This window comes from Sinocyclocheilus rhinocerous, unplaced genomic scaffold, assembly GCF_001515625.1.
Source record: "Sinocyclocheilus rhinocerous isolate Xijiao unplaced genomic scaffold, SAMN03320098_v1.1 scaffold3232, whole genome shotgun sequence".
In the NCBI taxonomy this organism is placed as follows: domain Eukaryota; kingdom Metazoa; phylum Chordata; class Actinopteri; order Cypriniformes; family Cyprinidae; genus Sinocyclocheilus; species Sinocyclocheilus rhinocerous.
The window spans coordinates 5,913-26,917 of NW_015664215.1; the positions used below are offsets into that span (position 1 = coordinate 5,913).

Below are 21,005 nucleotides of genomic sequence, written 5' to 3' on the forward strand. Positions count from 1 at the left end.
CTTCATTCTGTATATATGTGTTTTGCTTAGTTTAGTTATATGTTAGATATAGTTTCATTTATTAAATCCCTTATATTCACGATCGATTGCTTCTGTTTGCTGCTCACAATTCGAAGTCAATGAATGTTTGAACCCTTGCTACATTTGCTAAATTACTGCTAGCACTGCATAACGAAGGAAAGCCACTTCCCTTGGCCAGGAAAATAATATTTCCTTGAATTGATAAATGATTATATTGTCTGCTCGGTGGACGGACAGATCAAATAATTGTAATATTGATTCTGCTACAGTTAATTCTAAGATCTAATCTAAATATTATTAATCACAACCAGTTATAATTAGTCTTAAATATTTCCCTTTTGAGCTGATTTACTACACCCTTTCTCAGTGATCACGGATCATAAGAATCTCCCAATATCTCCGTGAAGCCAAAAGACTCAACCCTCGTCAAGCCCGATGGGCTTTGTTCTTCACAAGGTTCCAATTCACAATCACTTACAGACCTGGAAATCGCAATTGCAAGGCTGATGCGCTATCCCGTCTTCACTCTCCCGACAGTCCAACGGAACCAGAACCCATTCTCCCTCCAGCCCTGATCGTCAGCCCCATACAGTGGAACATCAACCAGGACATCCGTGACGCCACTCGCACCGAACCTGCTCCGCCGGGCTGCCCAGAAGGGAAGACGTACGTTCCCACCTCCCAGCGTCAGACCCTTCTGGGCTCAGTGCATGAGGTACCGGGCTCTGGACACCCAGGCAGCCAACAGGCCCTCTCGCTCCTCCAGGCTCAATACTGGTGGCCCAGTATGGCCCGAGATGTCAACAGGTACATCCAAAGCTGTTCAATCTGTGCCATGTCTAAAACCCCACGTCATCTCCCCGTAGGCAAGCTCGTCCCACTGCCCGTGCCCCGTAGACCCTGGTCCCACATTGGAGTGGATTTCGTCACTGACCTCCCTGCCTCGAATGGTAACACCTGTATCCTTGTTGTGGTTGATCGCTTCTCCAAGGCCTGTAAGTTCATCCCTCTCAAGGGTCTACCAACAGCATTTGAAACAGCTGAATGCCTATTCACTCAGGTCTTCCGGAACTATGGCCTCCCGGAGGAGGTCGTTTCAGACCGAGGGCCCCAGTTCGTCTCCCGAGTATGGAAGGCCTTCTTCCGGTTACTGGGAGTGACCGTAAGCTTGTCCTCGGGGTACCATCCACAGACAAATGGCCAGACTGAACGAAGGATCCAGGAGCTCGGACGTTACCTCCGGTCATACTGCCATGACGATCAGCACAGCTGGAGCCGCTACCTTCCTTGGGCCGAGTATGCACAAAACTCCCTCCGTCAGAATACCACCGGCCTGACCCCTTTCCAGTGCATGCTCGGCTACCAACCCCCACTCTTCCCCTGGACAGAAGAGCCCTCGGAGGTTCCAGCTGTGGACTACTGGTTCCGAGAGAGCGAGAGAGTGTGGGAGTCGGCTCACGTCCATCTCTAACAAGCAGTGCGGAGGCATAAGATCTTCGCAGATGCCCGGCGTAACGCTACTCCCACCTACCAGCCTCGAGAGCTGGTTTGGCTGTCCACCCGGGATCTGTGCCTCCGCCTGCCCTGTAAAAAGCTGAGTCCCCACTATATTGGTCCGTTCCCAATACAGAGGCAGATCAACCAAGTCACCTACCTTCTTCAGCTTCCACCAAGGTACAAAATTCACCCCTCATTCCACGTCTCACTCCTCAAACCTTGTTCTTCCTCCTCCTCAAGATCCACCGAGCCGGAAGCACCCCCTCCTCCTGAGGTTCTGGACCAGCCCTCGGTGTACCAGGTTAAAGAAATCCTGAATTCGTGGTGACAGGGCGGCCGGTTACAATATCTTATTGACTGGGAAGGATACGGACCGGAGGAGAGGTCCTGGGTGGCCCGCGACGACTGGGAAGGATATGGAGCGGAGGAGAGGTCCTGGGTGGCCTGCGACGATATACTGGATCCATTACTGCTGGAAGAATTCCACCGCAACCATCCAAACAGTCCCGCACCCCGAAGTCGCGGTCGCCCTCGTCGCCGCCCCTAGAGGAGGGGTTAATGTCAGGAAATCATCACAATCACTCACGTCAGCACAGTCACCTCCTCCGACACACACCAGATCCCAATCACCCGAATTCTGATCACCTGCAATCACCAATCAAGGCCGCTATATCTTCTCACTCCACTCAGTATTCCAGTGTCCGGTCTACCGTTCACTACCCGAACAATACCAGACTCCTTACCTGCATAATTACCTGTTGTTTCCTTACCTCCAGGGGTGTATAACGTCTCCGCGATCCCGATTCTCCTCAGCCTCGGTTCATTTCCAGGATTCCTGCAACAATCAGAACCCAGATTATCAAGAAGCTAAGAAACCAAGAACTTTCATATATCTCTCATACTCACCTGCCTTCGATCCTCACCATTACAGCATTGTCAATAAACCCTTCTGTTTACCTGCACTCCTCTTGTCTCTGGCCTGTTTGTGACAGGTGTAGCCTACACATGATAATTATTTAAATAATCATATATTTAAAAAATATCATTAATTTCATGAATATCAAGGATTTTGTCAGGGTTAATCCATTTGACCTAATCAATATGTGCTTATTCATAAAATGTGATATTTTACATATTTACATCACAAAGTATAGTATGCAAATATGTTTTTGTAAATTTATAAAACTACTTTTATGCAGTTATACTCCTTCACTGCAGTACTCCTTGTAGGCTACTTATACTAATACTGCTTACGTAAGGGAAAGTTCACCCAAAAATGGAAATTGTGTCATTTAGTCACCCTCAAGTTGCAAACCTATGAGATTCTTTCTTCTGTTGAGCACAAAAGAAGATATTTTGCAGAATGTTGGTAACCAAACAGTTAAATGCATAATTTTCTTTCAGGTATACCTTTTTTATTATATGTAATATTTTCTTCATTCTATTTATTTTCATTTAACTTTTTGATACACAATACCCTGTTGGGGCAACTTAATGGCTGCACTTTGTTCTGCACTACATGTTTAAAGTACTACACCACCACTTTAAAGACAAATGGATTCGTTGTGTTTTCATATTCAAGAGATTATAAACTAGATGCAACTTTATTTGGGTTTGCATCGAATGCTCTTCGACTTTTATGCATGATAAATTTGTTTATGAATAAAGATTGACCTGTTGAAAGCAGTTATTTTGAGTTAGATGCCAAATGCTCTCCTCCTATTCAAATTTGACATTGAAGTGGTGCATACAACATATTTGCCCACCGGCAGCTATAGTTGCCGTACATTCAAGTACGATTTTCAAGAAAAGGAAAAAAAAGAACCTGGGGAAAATAAATGCAGAACATGTTCACATAGGACACTATTAACATGACTATATGCATGAAACCATTCAGAAAAATTTTGGCACAAATGGGTTAAGCATAAAAATATATCCTATGTAATAAATAATTTGTTGCTTTTGCTGAAATTTTACATTCATAAATGTAATTTTTTCAAAACTCCCCCACGATTAGTGGTGTTTAAAGAGCAATTTGTAATGTATTTGGAGACGTTAAGAGGGATGAAAAGTCCCAAAGAAATATTTATGTATACTTATTAGAGGACTTTGGTTTCATAATGTGAAAACCTATTACTACCCTACTTCTTCTTTGTCTTTATATATTTTTTCTTCTTCCTCAGTGTTTTTATTTTATTTTAAATTTATTTTGTTATATGATGTACAGTGTGTGAATGAAAATTTAGTGTAATCTCAGTCATTATTTGTAAATCTCAGTTATGTATGCCTTTCTGTGTTAGTGTTCAAAGCATTGTTTCTGTGAATGAATGAGTTGCTCTACCTGTTGCTTTGGTCTTTATCAACAGCCGCTTGCACCATCTGCTGGTGAGCGACTAACAGCAGATGTAGATCATGCATCGGTACTCTACTGCTATTTCTGCAGTTCCCGGATGTGCATTGCTGAATTTTCTGCCGAATTTGAACCATTGAATTTGTGGAAGTGAATTTGTAAAGTGAAATAAAATGGACTGGAAATTGCATGAATTATTTATGTATATATTATTATTATTATTTTCAATTTGTGGATAATCCCAAATGAGATTTCAATAAAAAAAAACGTTGTTTACATCAGAAACCTTAAATAGGCTTAGGTGCAGGACAAAAAGATAATCATTAAAAAACAAAGAGTGTTTTTTTGCTCTGCACACTGAGATTACAGCTTCAAAAAATAAAAATAAAAATTGTGCAATGTTCCCAACAGTCATGACTTTACTATATGCTTCACTTTATAAACACAGGTAAGAAAATTAATTAGAAACACACTTAAAATCATGTGACAAATGATTACATACACAGAGCCATGTGACAAAAAATGAGAGAAAAAAGGATGATAATAATAATAATAACAACAGTGATAATCATAATAGTAATGTTTAACATACAAAACCTCAACCACTACATACAAATTACACCACGCTAAGGATAAATAATGCAAAAATATAACATTACATTTTAAACTATCTTACTAATAGGCTGTGATGCATTAAAAAGAAGTATCAAGAATAAAGTGTATATTTATTATTAAAAACAGATGAAGAAATACTACTATAAGAAAGACTTAATGTCAAACTCATTTAACCCTGGTGGTGACATAGTGTTTTAAGTACAGATCCAAAAACATTCCCTTTGTAACAATTTCTTCTCAAAATCACCCCCTCTTAAAGGTTTTTGTACCTTCTCAATACCTATATACATTATGACCAAAGTGTTTTAAGTGTGACACTATAAGACCTACTTAATCTCAGGTCCTAATAGTACTGCTATGCTTGCTAATGCAGATATATTGTGCTCAAAATCATGCTCACTGTATCGAATTCCATAGTAAAAGTCAAATGCTGACTTTGTGTTCATAAAACTGTGAAGTTTGTATTTCTCTTGATTGTCTGGTTGCTTGGTCTGTGGAGTCCAATGTAACGAGTATCCACAGTAATAAAGTTCAAGGGTATGTAAAGTTTTGAATGGGGTCATTTGTGTAAATTATTATTTTGTCTTGTGGACTATTATGTAATCATCTTTTATGTGAGATCAGATCAGACTTAAGAAAGATATAAGACACCCCAGTATCACTCTAAAAAATGTAGGAAATGAAAACTCTTTATCAACAGCAAAGTAACTCAGTAACATCTCAATAACACCACCAACAATGATTGCCATCAGTTTGACCTTATTACCCCAGCGCTGATTTTTCCATATAATTTCCCAAATGAACCACAATATAGCTAAAATGACTTTCCAACCACTACCACACAGAAAGTTTCCATTATCCCTACAGAGAACTCCTGTCAAAATAATACAAACACCTATTACAAATACAATTGATGCATACAGATATTTTGGCTTTGTAATTCTCTGCAGAAGAACATTAAACGGCTGAGGATCAAACATTTGTAATGTGTAGCAGCTGTTCTGATTTGTAGACATCATTCCTTCGATCATCATCAGGAGATTGGTGACCTGCTCTCTGTCGTTCAGATCTTTGTTGTTCAGTACGTGATATCTCCCTCCACACTCATCTCTTAGTTTGGACAGCTCTGGGTTTTGTTTTATTAGCTGATCAATTGGGTTGTTTTTAAGCTCGTCTCCATATGTGAACAGGACTAATGTGTGTTTCATGGCATTCTTACCAAACATCTGCTTAAATGAGGACACAGTATCTGCATAGTTTAGTTTATGTAAAGGGAGAACCAGAAGAATTGCGTGGATTCCTGGAGAGCCCATGTTCAATCTTATCTTTAACTCTATATTTAGATTTATGTTTTCTGTATTAAAGAACGTTGGAGTGTCAATTACTGTAACTCTTCTGTTTGAAACTTCAGCTCTGTGTTCGTGGCAACTGTGAGTCTTGGAGTTTGTGCTCTGCCGAGATAGAAACACATTTTCACCCAGGATAGTGTTTCCAGTAGCGCTAACTCCTGACCCAGTTTTACCAATCAGCAGAATCCGAAGACCTGATAACTGACTGTCATTTTGCGCCATCACTGAAAAACATCAGAATTTACAGGTACACTGTAAAATACAGTAATATATATATATATATATATATATATATATATATAAACTTATTAAAAATGCTACAGTTAATTAATTAGCTGTAAGTTACCTTATACAGGGAAAATTGTAAATCTTTTAACATTATTTCATAGTAAAGTACATAATTCACGTCAAATGTATGGTGCTTAGAACTAAAATCTATGAATTACTCAATAATTTACACTATAAATAAACTAAAAAACAGTCACCAAAGAGTCAACCGAAGTGTTAGTTGGTTTTATTAATCAGAAATGAATAAGACTTATTTTATAAATCATTTCTTTTAGCCAAGTTTCACATGCATAAATGCAAATTTACCAATCATAGACCACATTTTTTAAAAACATTTCTCAATTAATTTCAACAGTATTTTGAAACACTTTCTGTATTTGAAAACACAAAAGCAAGGAAAACCTATGTAGTTGTGCCCATTTAATTAATGTATATTTGTTCTTGTTTGGTCTTTTTTTTTTTTTTTTTCATTTCTTAATTTTTATATTTTACATTTTGTTATTCTGTTATACTGATGTTACAATTGCACAATTACAATATTTTGTATATATATATATTTATATTTATTTATATATATTGTAACTGGCAAAAACATTGTCTACTTAGGAAAATTACCTTACCGTTTGGAAATCTGACTCGGTCCAAAGAGGTTAAAATGTTAATTGTGGGTTCGTGATCACAGCACAGACTGAGAGCACACTGGCATTGAACAAATGATTCATATTGACTTGACTGAAATAGCTCCTATACTTTCACTATTGCTGGTTCCGCCTCATTCCTTGACTTCACTCACAGAGTAAAAAAACTGTTTGTTACATGTACAGATGGCATGATAGCATAGAGAGTATGGTTAGGTGTCAGTAAAGGTCAAGAAACACCAGTGTTAATAACAATAATCATGATTTTAATTATTCAAATGTTACATTTTGTTTGGTTTAATAAACACAGTTGTAGTGGTTTACAGTGTTTTTTCTAGCATATAAACTAATGTTGTTCATTAATAAAGTGAAAAAATGTAGAAGGACTTAAGTAAAGAGCCCTAAAGTTGTGATTCTTATATAAATATAAATATAATAAAATACATTAAAAATCAATGATCAATTGATGTGTTTTAAAATGTCAGTTTTTGCAAAATGCCACAGAAATTTGAAATTCAAGACAATTAACAAGACATTGGGGTGGAGTATCCCTTTAAGGAAAGTTCAGATGCGGTAATTTTGACCCCAAAGATGACAGAAAGGTTAATATTTGAATTTTCCAGTTAACCAATCACAAATTTAAATAATAGCCTAAGCCTAAGGCTAATGTAAATGTGATGTTGATGCATCTGAAGTGAGTGAAATGCCAACGCTCAGTTGTCACAATGTTTTTCTGAGGATATGTCATGAACCGTCAAGCATTAGGCCTACATTTAAGTGAAAATTAATGGCAGGTAATATGCAGCTTGCAGTTGCTTCAAACCAGTGCAAATTGCAGGATAATGTAGAACAAGGATTCACATGAAAAATGTGCTGAGTTTCGTTTCATTCGGAAAGGAAACCAAAATGTCAGAAAGCGGTGTCCTGCTTGTTTTCTTTATTTAAAAAAAAAAGCTTTACAGTTTTGAATGATGTCTTTCTTCTATCTGTATGACGGTAAATTATGGAGTAACAGTTTCATAAAGGAAAACAATGGCAGTGATATATAGCCTATATGTGAAGGATGATGATTTACATCGATAATACGAGTAAAGTACAAAGCCTATCCACTTTATTCTTCAACACGGAAGTAAGCATATGGGCGAGACTTCGGGGTTCATTAGCCGCTGTAGGGAAATAACGAGAAGAATATCAAAGTGCAGTAAACCGTAAAACTGTTTGCACTACAAACCAGTGTGTTCATAATTAATATAATACATTAAAATAATATGGTAAGACACACCAGTTTGCAATATCAAGCTGCAAAACTAGCTGTTTTTTACAGCTAAAAACAGCTGGAGGTGAATGAGACCGGAAACAAGACCCATTAAATTTACAAACGGCCGCGCCCCTTTTTACAGGAATAATAAGGTGGATAGTTTACTATTTGGATTTGTGCCGAATAAGAGAGGTAGGCTTCAGTTTCACTTTAAATTATTTTGTTTTGGCTTGACGTTTATATAGCCTGAATACTGTTAACTTTAGAGGATTTGTTGTGGCGAGAGGGGAACTAAAATAGTGTTTATAAAATTTGTAACGTACTCGGTTACAAACATAACCTCGGTTCCCTGAGATACCGGAACCAGTACTGCGTCTTGCTAGACGCTATGGGAAAAAGTAATTTTTTCTCCTGAACTGAAGCCTTTTTCAATCACGCAGTGAAACTGCACAGCCATTGGTTTGTGCCGTATGTTTTAAAAATGAACCAATGGCTCGGCAGCGGTGCTGCACAAACCTATGGCCGCGAAGCCCGCCAAAGCCCACCAGAATGGGTGGAATCATCTGGCTATATAAGCGGCCGCCTCGCCATAGGATTCAGGTTACTTCGACTGAAGCGACGACTGAGTCGTGTGGCTGCATGGCACGGCTAGCAACGCAGTACTCGTTCCAGTATCTCAGGGAACCGAGGTTACGTTTGCAACCGAGTACGTTCCCTATCGATACTACACTAGTACTGCATCTTGCTAGACACTATGGGAACAGTACAATCACACCGTGCCGTGGCAGAGTAATGATGGTAATCCTTGTCCTAGGCACCTCAGGGCCCAAAAGAACAAGAACAATAAATCCTTCCAGGCTAACGGGCTTAGCCTCACGAAGGCCTCACCCAGCCGAGTGATCGTTCCAGAAGACTTTCGCAACCTCAGGACCTATGAGGGCCGAGAGCGCACAAGTAAGCTCTCTGATAGGTCTGGGCATGTTACATCCAAACTTCACTCAGAGTGAACTGTGCGCCAGTTAAGCAGAAAGAACCCTTGCCTGCAAGGCAGGGACATCCAAGTTATAGAACCTAGCAAAAGTGGACGGCGAGGCCCAGCTGGCCGCCGCACAAATTTCTGCAATTTTTACACCGCCAGACCACGCCCACGAAGAGGCGATGCCTCTAGTTGAGTGGGCTCGTACTCCAACGGGGCATTGTAGACCCAAGGAAGATTAGGCTAGCAGAATAGCGCCAATTATCCACTTAGAAAGTCTTTGCTTCGTGACCGGGTGTCCTTTAGCGTGGCCACCGAAGCAAACAAAGAGCTGTTCCAACTGCCTAAACTGGGAGGAACGCTCAATGTAAACCTTGAGAGCCCTAACGGGGCAGAGTAAATTCAACTCCTGGTCCTCTTCTGAGGGAGGAAGTGCAGAGAGATTGATAACCTGTGCTCTGAATGGAGTCGAGAGCACCTTAGGTATATAGCCATGCCTTGGTTTCAGGACGACCTTGGAGTTGACAGGCCCGAACTTCAGGCAATTAGGGCTTACAGAGAGTGCCTGCAAGTCCCCTACTCACTTGACCAATGCTAATGCTAGTAGCAGAGCGGTTTTAAACGACAGGGACCGAAGGTCGACGGACTGCAGCGGCTTGAAAGGAGGACCCTTCAGGGCCCTCAGAACAGTGGGCAGGTCCAGCGTAGGGACAGTGAAAGGTCGGGGCGGATTTAGCCTCCTGGCTCCCCTCAGAAAATGAACAAGGTTGTTCCTGCCGACTGATTGGCCCGCTATAGGGGCATGAGAAGCCGCTATTGCTGCCACATATAACTTGAGCGTGGACGGGGAGCGTCCCTTATCCAACAGCTCCTGCAGGAAGGACAGTATCACCACGGTTTGAGCACCAGGCAGAGAACACTGACCATTTAAGGGCGTAGAGGCGTCTTGTCGTCAGAGCTCTAGCCTGAGAAATGGTGTTCAATACACACTCTGGGAGACTAACAGGCTCCCGTCGAGTGGCCACAGGTGCAAGGCCCACAGCTCTGGCCTGGGGTGCCATATCATCCTGTTCGCCTGGGAGAGGAGATCTCGCCTCAGGGGAATAGGCCACGGGGCTGCTATTAGCAGCTGAGACAGCTCTGCCAACCAATGCTGGTTTCTCCAGAGCGGGGCCACCAGGAGCACTTTGCGTTTCTGTTCCCTGATCTGCCTGATTACCTGTGGAATCAGGGCAACCGGGGGAAAAGCGTCGAGAAGGAGGTTGGGCCAGTTGTGGGCCAACGCATCCTTGTCCTTGGAATAATAGATTGGGCAGTGAGAATTGTCTTCTGAGGCGAAAAAGGTCTACTTCCGCCCTGCCAAAGATTTCCCAAATTTTCGGAACTGTCTGCGGATGAAGCATCCACTCCTCTGAGGGGACCTTGCTTCGTGACAACATGTCCGCTCCTCGGTTCAGAATGCCCGGAACGTGTGCTGCTCTCAGCGAACGTAGGTTTAGCTGGGCCCATACCAAGAGGCGCTCTACTAGTACAAGGAGCCGCTTCGAGGACAGTCGCCCCTGGCGATTTATGTAGGACACCACCATCATGCTGTCCGAACGGACCAAGACCTGATGTCCCCTGAGGTCTGGTTTTGGTCTAGCCCGCCATACCGCCAGCATTTCGAGGCAGTTGATGTGCAGACTGCTTTCCGCTATCGACCAGTGGCAGAACGTTGGTTTCCCTTTGCACAGAGCTCCCCAACCTGTGTTGGAAGCATCTGTCGAAACCACCTTTCTCCTGTAGACCATTCCCAGGGAAAGTTCACCCTGAGTCACAGGCATTTCAAATGGCTGAGGAGAAGGGCTTTGTGAGATAGTGACTCTGCCTCCGACTGGGCCAAAATGAGTCAGTCATCGAGGTAGTTGAGAACGCGGATTCCCACCTGTCTCAGAGGGGAAAGAGCTGCATCCATGCACTTCGTGAAAATGCGTGGAGCCAGGGACAGCCCAAAGGGAAGGACCGTATATTGATAAGCCACTCCTTTGAAGGCGAATGTCAAGAATGGCCTGTGATGGGGGGCTATCTGGAAATGAAAGTAGGCGACTTTCAGGTCCAGAAAAAAAGAACCAGTCCTCTGGGCGGATTTGCGAGAGGATCTGTTTCAGTGTAATCATCTTGAATGGCTGTCTCATGAGGGCGCGATTCAGACGTCCGAGATCGAGGATGGGCTGTAGGCTGGCATCCTTTTGGGGATGAGGAAGTAACGGCTGTAGAAGCCTGACTCGCTCTGGGCCAGAGGAACCACCTCTATGGCTCCTTTTGAGTTGCACTCAACTCAAAACTGTCAGCGATATGAAATCATTGGTGACAGCCGATCCGCTTAGAAGGATTGAGCAACTCGACTAAAGGGAGAGGTGCTGATCCTCATGTGCAAAACACACCGGCTGATCAAAGAGCTGCGTGGAGTGTGACTCACGCGGGAGCCGTGCCGTCGTAAAAAAACACTCAAGCCCGATCGTTCAACCCGTGCATTCACTGTTTCTTTCTCTCACACACACACAAATGTGAAGCTGCGCTGCTCGATGTAACGAGGGGCGCTGATCCTCGTGTGTAACACACACACGCACACACACAGGCGGATCAAGTGAGGCATGCGGGATGTGTGTCAGCATAAGACGGGCTTTCGAATGAAAGCAGCCTGTCTGAGCACAGCTTCAGCGCCGCACACACAATGCGAAGCTGTCAGCAATAGAGAGGCAGCATAAGACCACTCAAGCCTGATCGCTCAAACGGCAAATTCGACTTTCTTCCTCCGAGGTAACCGGGAGGGGGATAAACATGAGAGCGGGAGGGGACCAGCGAGCGAAGCAGGAACAGACTGGGGCTTTCGAATGAAAGCAGCCTGTCTGAGCACAGCTTCAGCGCCGCACACACAATGCGAAGCTGTCAGCAATAGAGAGGTGACAGTGTTCTGATCCACCCAGGAGGTTAGAGCCGCTCGATGTAACGAGGGGCGCTGATTCTCAAGTGTAAAACACACCGGCGGATCAAAGTGCAGTGGGGAGAGCGGGCTCAACCTGAGCGGGTTGCTCAGACCCGTGGCTCTGCTGTTTCCATCTCCGAGCTTTGCTCTGAGAGGAGAAATGAGAGCAGGTCTGCCTTCGTTAAGAAGGTGGTGCACGAGTGGAGAGGGGTGAGACTCATGCTCTCAGCGAGAGCATTCCATCTCAGTGAGGTGCAGTCTCTGCGTGGAGGCTGCCCAGACAGGCGCAGCACTCACTACTCCTCTGCATCATGCAGGGCTCCCTGCACGAGCCACACTCATAGCGCGACATCTGCAACATTGTCGCCAGAAAATTTGCTCTTTTAAGAACTTACCTCTTAGAAATAAGCTCTTTTAGGCTTGCCGGATGGTGGCAGGGAATTAACTGGGATCTCTGCTGCTACAACGCTGAAGGCGGCGGGAGGAGCAGCGAATCAGCCGAGCAGAGATGTTGCTGGTCCAGCATAATCCTCTCTCTTTAGGCTCTTTAGTCAGCGGAGATCGCGAAGAACGTTGTGGTCGCTGAAGGAGAAGAAATCTGAATCCTACGGCGAAGCAGCCGCTTATATATCCAGATGATTCCGCCCATTTTGGCGGGCTTTGGCGAGCTTCGCGGCCAAAGGTTCGTGCAGCACCGCTGCCGAGCCATTGGTTCATTTTTAAAACATACTGCACGAACCAGTGGCCGTGCAGTTTCACTGCATGATTGAAAAAGGCTTCAGTTCAGGAGAAAAAATGACTTTTCCCATAGCGTCTATCAAGACGCAGTATGAGTGTAGTATCGATAGGGAAACATTTTGCTTTATTTACAGGCATTTCAGCTTACATTATTTATGAATGTACTAATAATAAAATGCAATATAGGCTATAAGCGACATATTTTTTTCTCTCAAAATCTTTTATGAGTATTTTTTTTAACTATGCACCAAACATTTTGAAATATCTTGAAAAAAAAAAAAACTTTAAATTCTTTAAACCATTAAATGATTTTTGGGGCGTGTCTAAAAAATAGCTGTTTTGGTGTGTATCACTTTAAATGCAAATGAGCTGCACATTCCCACCCCGTCTTCAGAAGAGGGCGTGGTGTATACATCTCTGCATTGTATACCTACAGTAATAAACAGCTGGTAGCAACATGACTGAGCGAGAGAACCGGAGTCTGACACAGATGAAGGAGAGACTCTGGCAGAAGAAACACCAATGAGAATGAACCAGGATGTCTCTGAGTGGTTATTTGATACACTTATGTACATTTAGAGTGTTCACAGCCCATTTGCAACGACGGATGAGTAACACACACACACACACACAAAAAATACTTCATGACATTTATGTGAGGGATACTGTCGCATCATATTCAAATATTACTTCTCGTACCGGTGCTCATGTGGCAAATGTGAGAGGATGCCTACAGAACCAGAAAATGTATGCTGCATTTAGTGTTTTCGATGTCTTGTCTTTACAGATAACATGCACAGTTTAAGTCAATCACCTTTTACACACTGTTTTTTACAAACGTGTGGTTATACAGTATATAAACAAAATTAAAAGTAGATGACTGACATTTGGTCTCTAAGACACCAATAGCTTTAGCCACATTTGTTGTGTAACTGGCTAACAGGCAGATCGACAGAAATGGCGATTTACTCAAAAATCATAAAAAAATAAACAGTGTGACACTTAAGTTACTTCTTCTGGAGGTGAAGCTGGATCACGAACAGTTGGTACAGATCCATTCTTGATTAACAACTTTTTAGCAAAGCCTGCCTTGTACTGCCCCTCATTCACAAAGCAGTCTATAGTGAAATGATTTGTGCAGGCATAAACAAATTTTGGTACATTTTGAGATGCATTACCTTAAAAAATAAAAGTAATCCACTGCGTCCTCAGTGGCTCAGATGTTGGGAGAAAATGAAGACTTTTATGCTCAGAACACCAGCCTTGCTTAGGAGACATTGTTGCCATTACAGCTGCTCGAGCGCGGAAAAAATGGAGGACAGCGTACAACCATAGACAACTCACTGAGGGTGGAAACTACTGTAATGCAGGACTGTCAGTCAGCGGCCGTGGACGGGTCCTGAACAATGTGATGTCACACTGCTCAGAGAATCAAAACGGCATGCCTATGAGACTGGTTTGGTTTAATGGGGATTAAAAAATAAGGAGTGGGTGAATTTTATCATTCTAGGGTGGTTGTGTTCACACACTGCCAACACACATTTATGTCCAAACACCAAGTAAAAGTGAATTTTGCATAATAGGTGCCCTTTAAATCTAAAGTGTGATTACGACAATGAGTAGGCTCTGACACATTGGCACATTGGTTCTGAGACATTGGCAGGTGGCTTAATGTTCTGAATGGCATGGATGCGGCTGGTTTGTGGCTCAATGCCCCGTGGTCCGATGAGCAGGCCCACGTAGTTGACCTTGGTTTTAAACCATTGTCCTTTGTGGAGGGCAATATTGGCACTGGCAGTGGTCAATTGGTGCAGGACATGGTCAATTTCTTTCAGGTGATCAGCCACCGTCGTGTGTTTCATCAGAAGGTCATCGACATAGATTAAGTTCCCTCTTACCCTGGCATCCGGGCATGCTTTGTTGAGGAAGATGTTAAATTCGGCTGGTGAGTTGGCATAGCTGAATGGGCACCTGGTGAAGTCTGTCTCTTGGCTTCACTTTGAAGTATGTCAAAAAGTTGGCTTGACATTAAAGTGAGGTCAGCTCCAGTGTCCACCAGGGCCTCCAGTCTCACCTCATTTTCTAATGTGATGGCCAGGTAGAGTTTTTTGGCCACCCCCCTTTCGATTAGGTTCCCTAGGAGTCTCGGCACTGGGGCTTGTGTGGTGACTGGCAAGCAGTCAGAGCTGGTCTTGTGTGGCTCGTCAGGGAGGCAGACCACCAAAACCGCGCTTTCTGGTACTTTGCGGTCCTGGCTGGAGGTGTGTTGTGGGATGTTGGCTGGTTCTGGTGGTTCCACAGTCAGCTGAGGTGGTTGAGTGATGTCACCACTTGGTGATGAGATATCTGGTTCTGTGGTTAACAGTGGATTAGCAGTGATCTGTTTGGGAGGTTCATTTTGAGCGGACTCTGAGTGGGCATTGGGGTCAGATCGCAGGCTTAGTCATAACTGATCTGACTCATCCCTTTTGTCTCCCTTTTTCTGGAGGAGTTCCTTTAAAAGTCTCATGATCTCTGCTGATTCAGATGTAGCTTCCCGAGCCTCTTCTGCTCTGCTGCTGGCAGTCCGAGCTTTGTGCTTGTGTCTGTGAGTGTCGGTTCCCCTTGGGCCGTCTCTTGGCTTCCCATGTGGCTCCACCCCTTCGGTTGAGGGGTGGTTGTGACCTGTCCCAGGATCTCTCGGGGCGCTCATACTGGTGCTTAGGACGGGCACCACCATGGCCATGCTGCTCTCTGCTGGTTGGGAAGGATCTTGACATTGTGTTGACAGGTTTGGCATTGTGGCTTGGCTCGGCGCCCTTTAGAGCAAGTTCTGAACTCTGATTAGCGACAGGGTAGATTGTGGGTGTTTTTCCTGTCTTTTCAAAAGCAGTCATTTGTTTGGCATAGGCCTTATGGGCCAAATCTCGCAGCTGTTGGGTGGACATAGTCCGTGGGCAAGCCAGAACCCCCAAGTGGTGGCTCACTGTTGGGTGCAGGTTCCGGAGGAACAGAATTTTGAAGTTGAAATCCTGTTCCATTCCTGGCTCGTTCCGTGCTCCGAAGTAGGCCTGTCTGAGCCTGTTGTAGTAAGCCTGTGTGGTTTCCTGTCTGCCTTGTTTAAGGTCCATGGCAGTAATCAGTCCTTGCTCTGACTCTGGGTCAGAGAACTCCTTAATCAGAGCCTGCTGCAGTTGCTGGTAATCCACTTTGACTGTATCTGGCTGCCGGTCTAGAAAGCTCAGCACCTCATGGCTGGAGGTGATCCTGAGCAGATAGAATCTATCTCGTGTGGTAACATTGGCAACAGTTTGCAAGTTAAAGTTAATGTCTTTTATGTAGGCGTGCACGTCGTGGACTCCTGCAGGGTTTAGAGTTAAAATGGGAATATTTCTGGCCAGCTTATCCAATCCTTTAGGTGACAGACCGTGACTGGAAGACAGCCTTTGGAAAGGCTTCCACCCCCTTGCTGCTGCTGGGGGTTCTGGGATGCAGGCAGGTGATGTCCTGAGCAGTGCGCTCTCACCCCCCTTTCGGACTTGAAATTCTTGACTAGGAGGTATCAGCCTGCTGCTTAGGGGAAATTCTGTGGTGTGCATTTCCCTTTCAGAGTCACTTTGCAGTCTATATGCATGTTTAAGCTCTTGGTGAACAGTGTCAAGATCTTTTTTTAAATAGTCTCTTTGTTGGGCCAGGGCACTGATTTCAGCCCGAGAACTTTGCAGGTGGCCTTCGCAGGCCTTGGCCCTAGCATCTCTCTCTTTGAGTTCAGTCCGTGCTCTCATCAGGAGAGCCTCTGCTTGCTGGAGTTTTTCACTCAGTTCCTTTCTGGTGTCCTTTTCCCACTGCTCTAGGCGTGCTGTGTCTACACGGAGATCAGTCAAGGCATTCTGGAGTCTCTCCACTTCCTCCTGCAGCTCTGGGTCCTTTTCGTCCACCATCCGGTGCTGGTGCTGAGTCTCCGAAGTTAGCTGGTCCAGCTTCCTGTTCCATGCAGGAGATGCTTGCTTCACCCAGCTTTGCCTGAGCGAGGAGGCATTAACAGGCTGCAATTATAGTAATTATACGTTCTATGCACGGTCTGTTTGATGAGTACAAACAGTTAGCGGAGTGTAGACCAGACACCTGTTATCTCGGCCGTAAATGGCAAGGTGTGTCTAACTGTTGTGGGGGGCACCGGAAAAGAATCTTACTAAAGATTGTTGACCGCGTGATCGTCTAAAGACTTTGGCAGCTTGGGTCGTCAATCTATTACTCAGCCTTCCCTGATTATTCTCAAAGGTTCGGTCTCTAGGCAAATAAAACAGAACAAAATGAAAAACAAACAAACAAACAAATCAAAACACAGAGAGAGATAGAGGAGAGAGCAGGTTTAAGCCTTTTACTGCTGTTAGGGGTTATGACAGAGCCTACAGAGTAGAGGGCGCTGCTGGGTCATAACATCTAGTGTGGCAACCTTGCTTGGATAGCAGGAGCGGCTAATTACCTTAAAGATTGAGGAGAAACCTGATTTTGGGGTTTCGCTAGCTGGATGGGTCAGTATTCTATGGCTAGGCTTAGTGATGGATTGAGGTGATTCAGTCTGGATCCCGTGGCACCTCACTGTGATCCGCCGTGGAGGCAACCGTCACTTCACCAACTAAGCACTAGAGGGAGTCTACCTATAGGTAAACACAAATGGCTAGAGTACAGAAATTAACTTTAAATTTAAATTCAAACACTGTTTAAACTAAATTTAAATAAGTGAGTGGTAAAGTGAGAGAGAAGAGGAAGAAAGAAATCTGATAAAAAATAAATAAATAAAAAAATTTAAAAAATAAATAAATAAAAGGAACAAAACAAAACAAAAATGATAAAATTAATAAAAGATAATAAAGCAGAAACAAAAATAACACAAAAATAAAAAAATAAAACGGCAGGTAACTAGAATGGTGTGAATGATAATAATGACTAAAGAAGCAGAAGGAAAATTAAAAATAAAACAAATTGAAGTACATGGATTTAGGGAGAGGGAGTCGACCTAGCTGAGAATGCCCACAAGGCGGAGTGGGTGAGCCCACACAAGGTGAAATCAGGAGGGTAGAGGTGGAGTTCAAGAAGTGTTAGATCTCGCAGGCTCGCAGTGTTCTTATGATCAGATCTGCATTAGACACGCATTACTCAGCTACTCTAATGGTTAAACCAAAGGGAGTGAGATCGTCTAGTTGAATGTAATTGGAATACGCAATCTTCAATCTAGCAATACAATCAGATAAGGCCTTTAAAAGATGATAAGAGGAACATCGCTCAAATCAATCTTTATCGCAATGAAGGAAGATTTCTTCGTTCCAACAGGCGATTTTGATAATATTACAATGTACTGTAAAGAGATTTCTTCGTCTTTAGAGAACAATTTTAATATTATGAACTGCAGTTTACTTTAACAATTAACAGTGACTAAATGTTAGACAAATAGAGGCTGTTAAAATAGGAGGTGGCTTTGAACCATCCGATCAACAGAGTGAGTTCGCATTGCGACTTGTCTCACTCTAAGCGCGCATAATATAAGAACACAAGTGAGTTGAATTGTGAGTTTGCTCCCAAACAAAGTTTGAATGTTGCCTGCAAATCTCCACCAAATATGTAGCAAATTAGCTCAAAAGGGAAATATTTATAATTAATTATAACTGGTTATAATTAATAATAAATATTTAGATTAGATCTTAGAATTAACTGTAGCAGAATCAATAGTACAATTATTTGATCTGTCCGTCCACCGAGCAGACAATATAATCATTTATCAATTCAAAGAAAGAGTATTTTTAGCAAGACTTCAAACATTCAGTGACTTCGAATTGTGAGCAGCACACAGAGACAATCAATTGTGAATATAAGGGATTTAATAAATGAAATACAGCTAACATACAACAAGACCAAGCAAAACACATATATACAGAATGAAGAAAAGTAAGGAAGAGAGAGAGAAGAGCAAAAGAATGGCAGTATTTCACATCAATTAACCACAACCTAATGAGAATCATCAAAGAATCAAAAATCACCTCAAAAGGGGCTCGAACTTAAACATGCATCTAAATAGTTGAAAACGGTTACTTGAATTGGCTTCGATTGCTGAACAAGAGTCCTGATGCGGTAGACAACGGAGGTTCTTTATGAGGTTTTCCTGGTTCTTCTGAAGATAGAAAAGTCCACAGCGGATCGACAAAGTTAATTGAAGATAAAACTGCCGGAAAATCAAACTCAAGAGGAGACTTTTGAGGAGTCTTGGAGAGTGTCCGTCTCAAGAAGAAGAGGTTTCTGAGCCAAGATTAGTCTGAGCTAATGACTTTTGAAAGTTCCTATCCACACTGATTAATTATAGTCTAAATAAAGAAAATGTCTTTGTGTGTGTGTTATGTGTATTGCGAGCATGGGGGGTAGTTCACTGGCCATCAGACATCTGGTGCCAGGTACTGTGGATGACTGTTTCTTTGGACATTGGAATGTGTTTGAAGTCGATGGGGAGACCAGAGAGTTGATCTGGTTAGCCTCTAATTGATAATGGGGGGAACCATTGGCAATTTAGCACCCATATAAATGTAGAATCTGGGGCCAGGACTGTAATTTATATGAAAATGTCAAAAGGCTGAAAGGGTTTCTGAGACATAAAGCCCCTATGACCCTCAATGATCCTAAGCAGACGTTACAAGTACATACTCTGATTGCCAGACATACAACATTCACACTGATTGCTGGTCATAAAATCAGTAATCACATGCCGGTCATACAGATGGTAATCATACAGTTGGCCAGCCACATAGTCAATAGTCACACTCTTATGGCCGTGCATATAGACCGCATTCACACTGATAGCTGGTCATTCAGTCAGTAATCACACACTGATGCGCGGTCATACAGATGGTAATCATACAGATACAGCCACATTCCCCACAAAACACACACATATATGAAAAATGTTAAATAGGGAAAAAAAAGAAGTATTTGTGCAAAAAGCCGATTGCTAAGTTACGCCCCCATCAGATGACAGGTGCGTCACAGCGTGCATCACGAGCCGTCACAAGAGAGCGCCAGAATTCAAATAAACAAGATTCCGCATATCTTTGACTTTTTTTTTTGTGGGTGGTCTCATTCTGTTTGTGACACTGTATGTGTCACGAATCCGGTCCGTGGTCTTCCGTCTGTTCGCCACCAGAGGTCACCTTCTGATTACATTGACTCTCACACCACACAAACTGTTGCACGTCACCCTGGACTACATTTCCCATGCTCCATTGCACTGATTGGACTCACCTGCAGCCAATCACACACACACACTATATAACAACCACTGAATCCTTCTCTAATCGCCGAGTATTGTTTAACATCTATCTCTGTATAGTGATAGCTACTTTACGGAGCCATTCCCAGTCTCCAGTGTCTAGTCACAGCTGGTCGTCATGAGTCAAGTCAAGTCACAACTGATCTTCATGAGTCAAGTCAACTCAAAGCTGATCTTCCTGAGTCAAGTCTAGTCACAGCCGATCTTCATGAGGCAAGTCACGTCACAGCTGATCGTCACGTCACAGCTGATCATCCAGAGTCACGTCACATCACAGCTGATCTTCCAGAGTTTTGTCACATCACAGCTGGTCATCCAGAGTTTTGTCACGTCACTGTCTGTTGCACCCAGATTATCAAGGTCAGTCCTTCGGTATCCCAGTCTGGTATCCAGTGTGAGGGATGCACCGCTGGTGTCTGCACGCGCAGCTGGTATCCCCAAACCCACTTACTCTAGCCCTCCTGTTCCTGAAGTCCCCTGTCTGAAACGCTTCCCATGATGGGGATCGCTTTATGGAGTGTCTGGGCTGCGTACACCACCAGAGAACCTCTCGAGGTGGTGGCGTCCACTGTGATTTCTTCGGAGGTGGCGGCTAATGCTGCAGATCCTCCTGAGGTAGTGGCACTCGCTGCTGTGTCTCCAGAGCCGATGGCGTCCGCTGCAATTTCTCCAGAGGTGGCGGCGTATGCTGCAGAACCTCTTGAAGCGGTGGCGCTTGCTTCAGCTCCTTGTACGGTGGTGGTGCCCAACCATGCACTCTCAGTCTGTCATGTCGTGGTCGAAGGAACCTTTGCTGAACTATGTACCTGTCCTGGTAAGGAGAATGTTAATGAGCTCTCCCCGTTTCCTGATGGCACTGCTGTAAAACCTCCAGAGGTGGCGGCATTTGCTGCAGAACCTTCAGAGGTGTCAGTTGTATCAACTTATGAACTCTTTGCCTGTCCTGTCACGGCTATGGAGGCTGTCTGTGATCTCTCTGTCTGTCCTGTCACGGCTATGGAGGCCGTCTGTGAACT

The 21,005-nt window shown here is 43.6% G+C and overlaps 1 protein-coding gene across 1 annotated transcript; it reads right to left on the minus strand.

Moving 5' to 3' along the window:
• Positions 1–1,868: 1,868 nt before the first annotated feature.
• LOC107729997 (GTPase IMAP family member 7-like) lies at positions 1,869–6,054 on the minus strand. Its single transcript, XM_016540741.1, has 3 exons — positions 5,405–6,054; positions 2,174–2,353; positions 1,869–2,061 (listed from the first exon to the last, which is right to left on the minus strand). The coding sequence occupies exons 1-3, from the start codon at positions 6,052–6,054 to the stop codon at positions 1,869–1,871; spliced, it is 1,023 nt and encodes a 340-aa protein (XP_016396227.1).
• Positions 6,055–21,005: the final 14,951 nt, after the last annotated feature.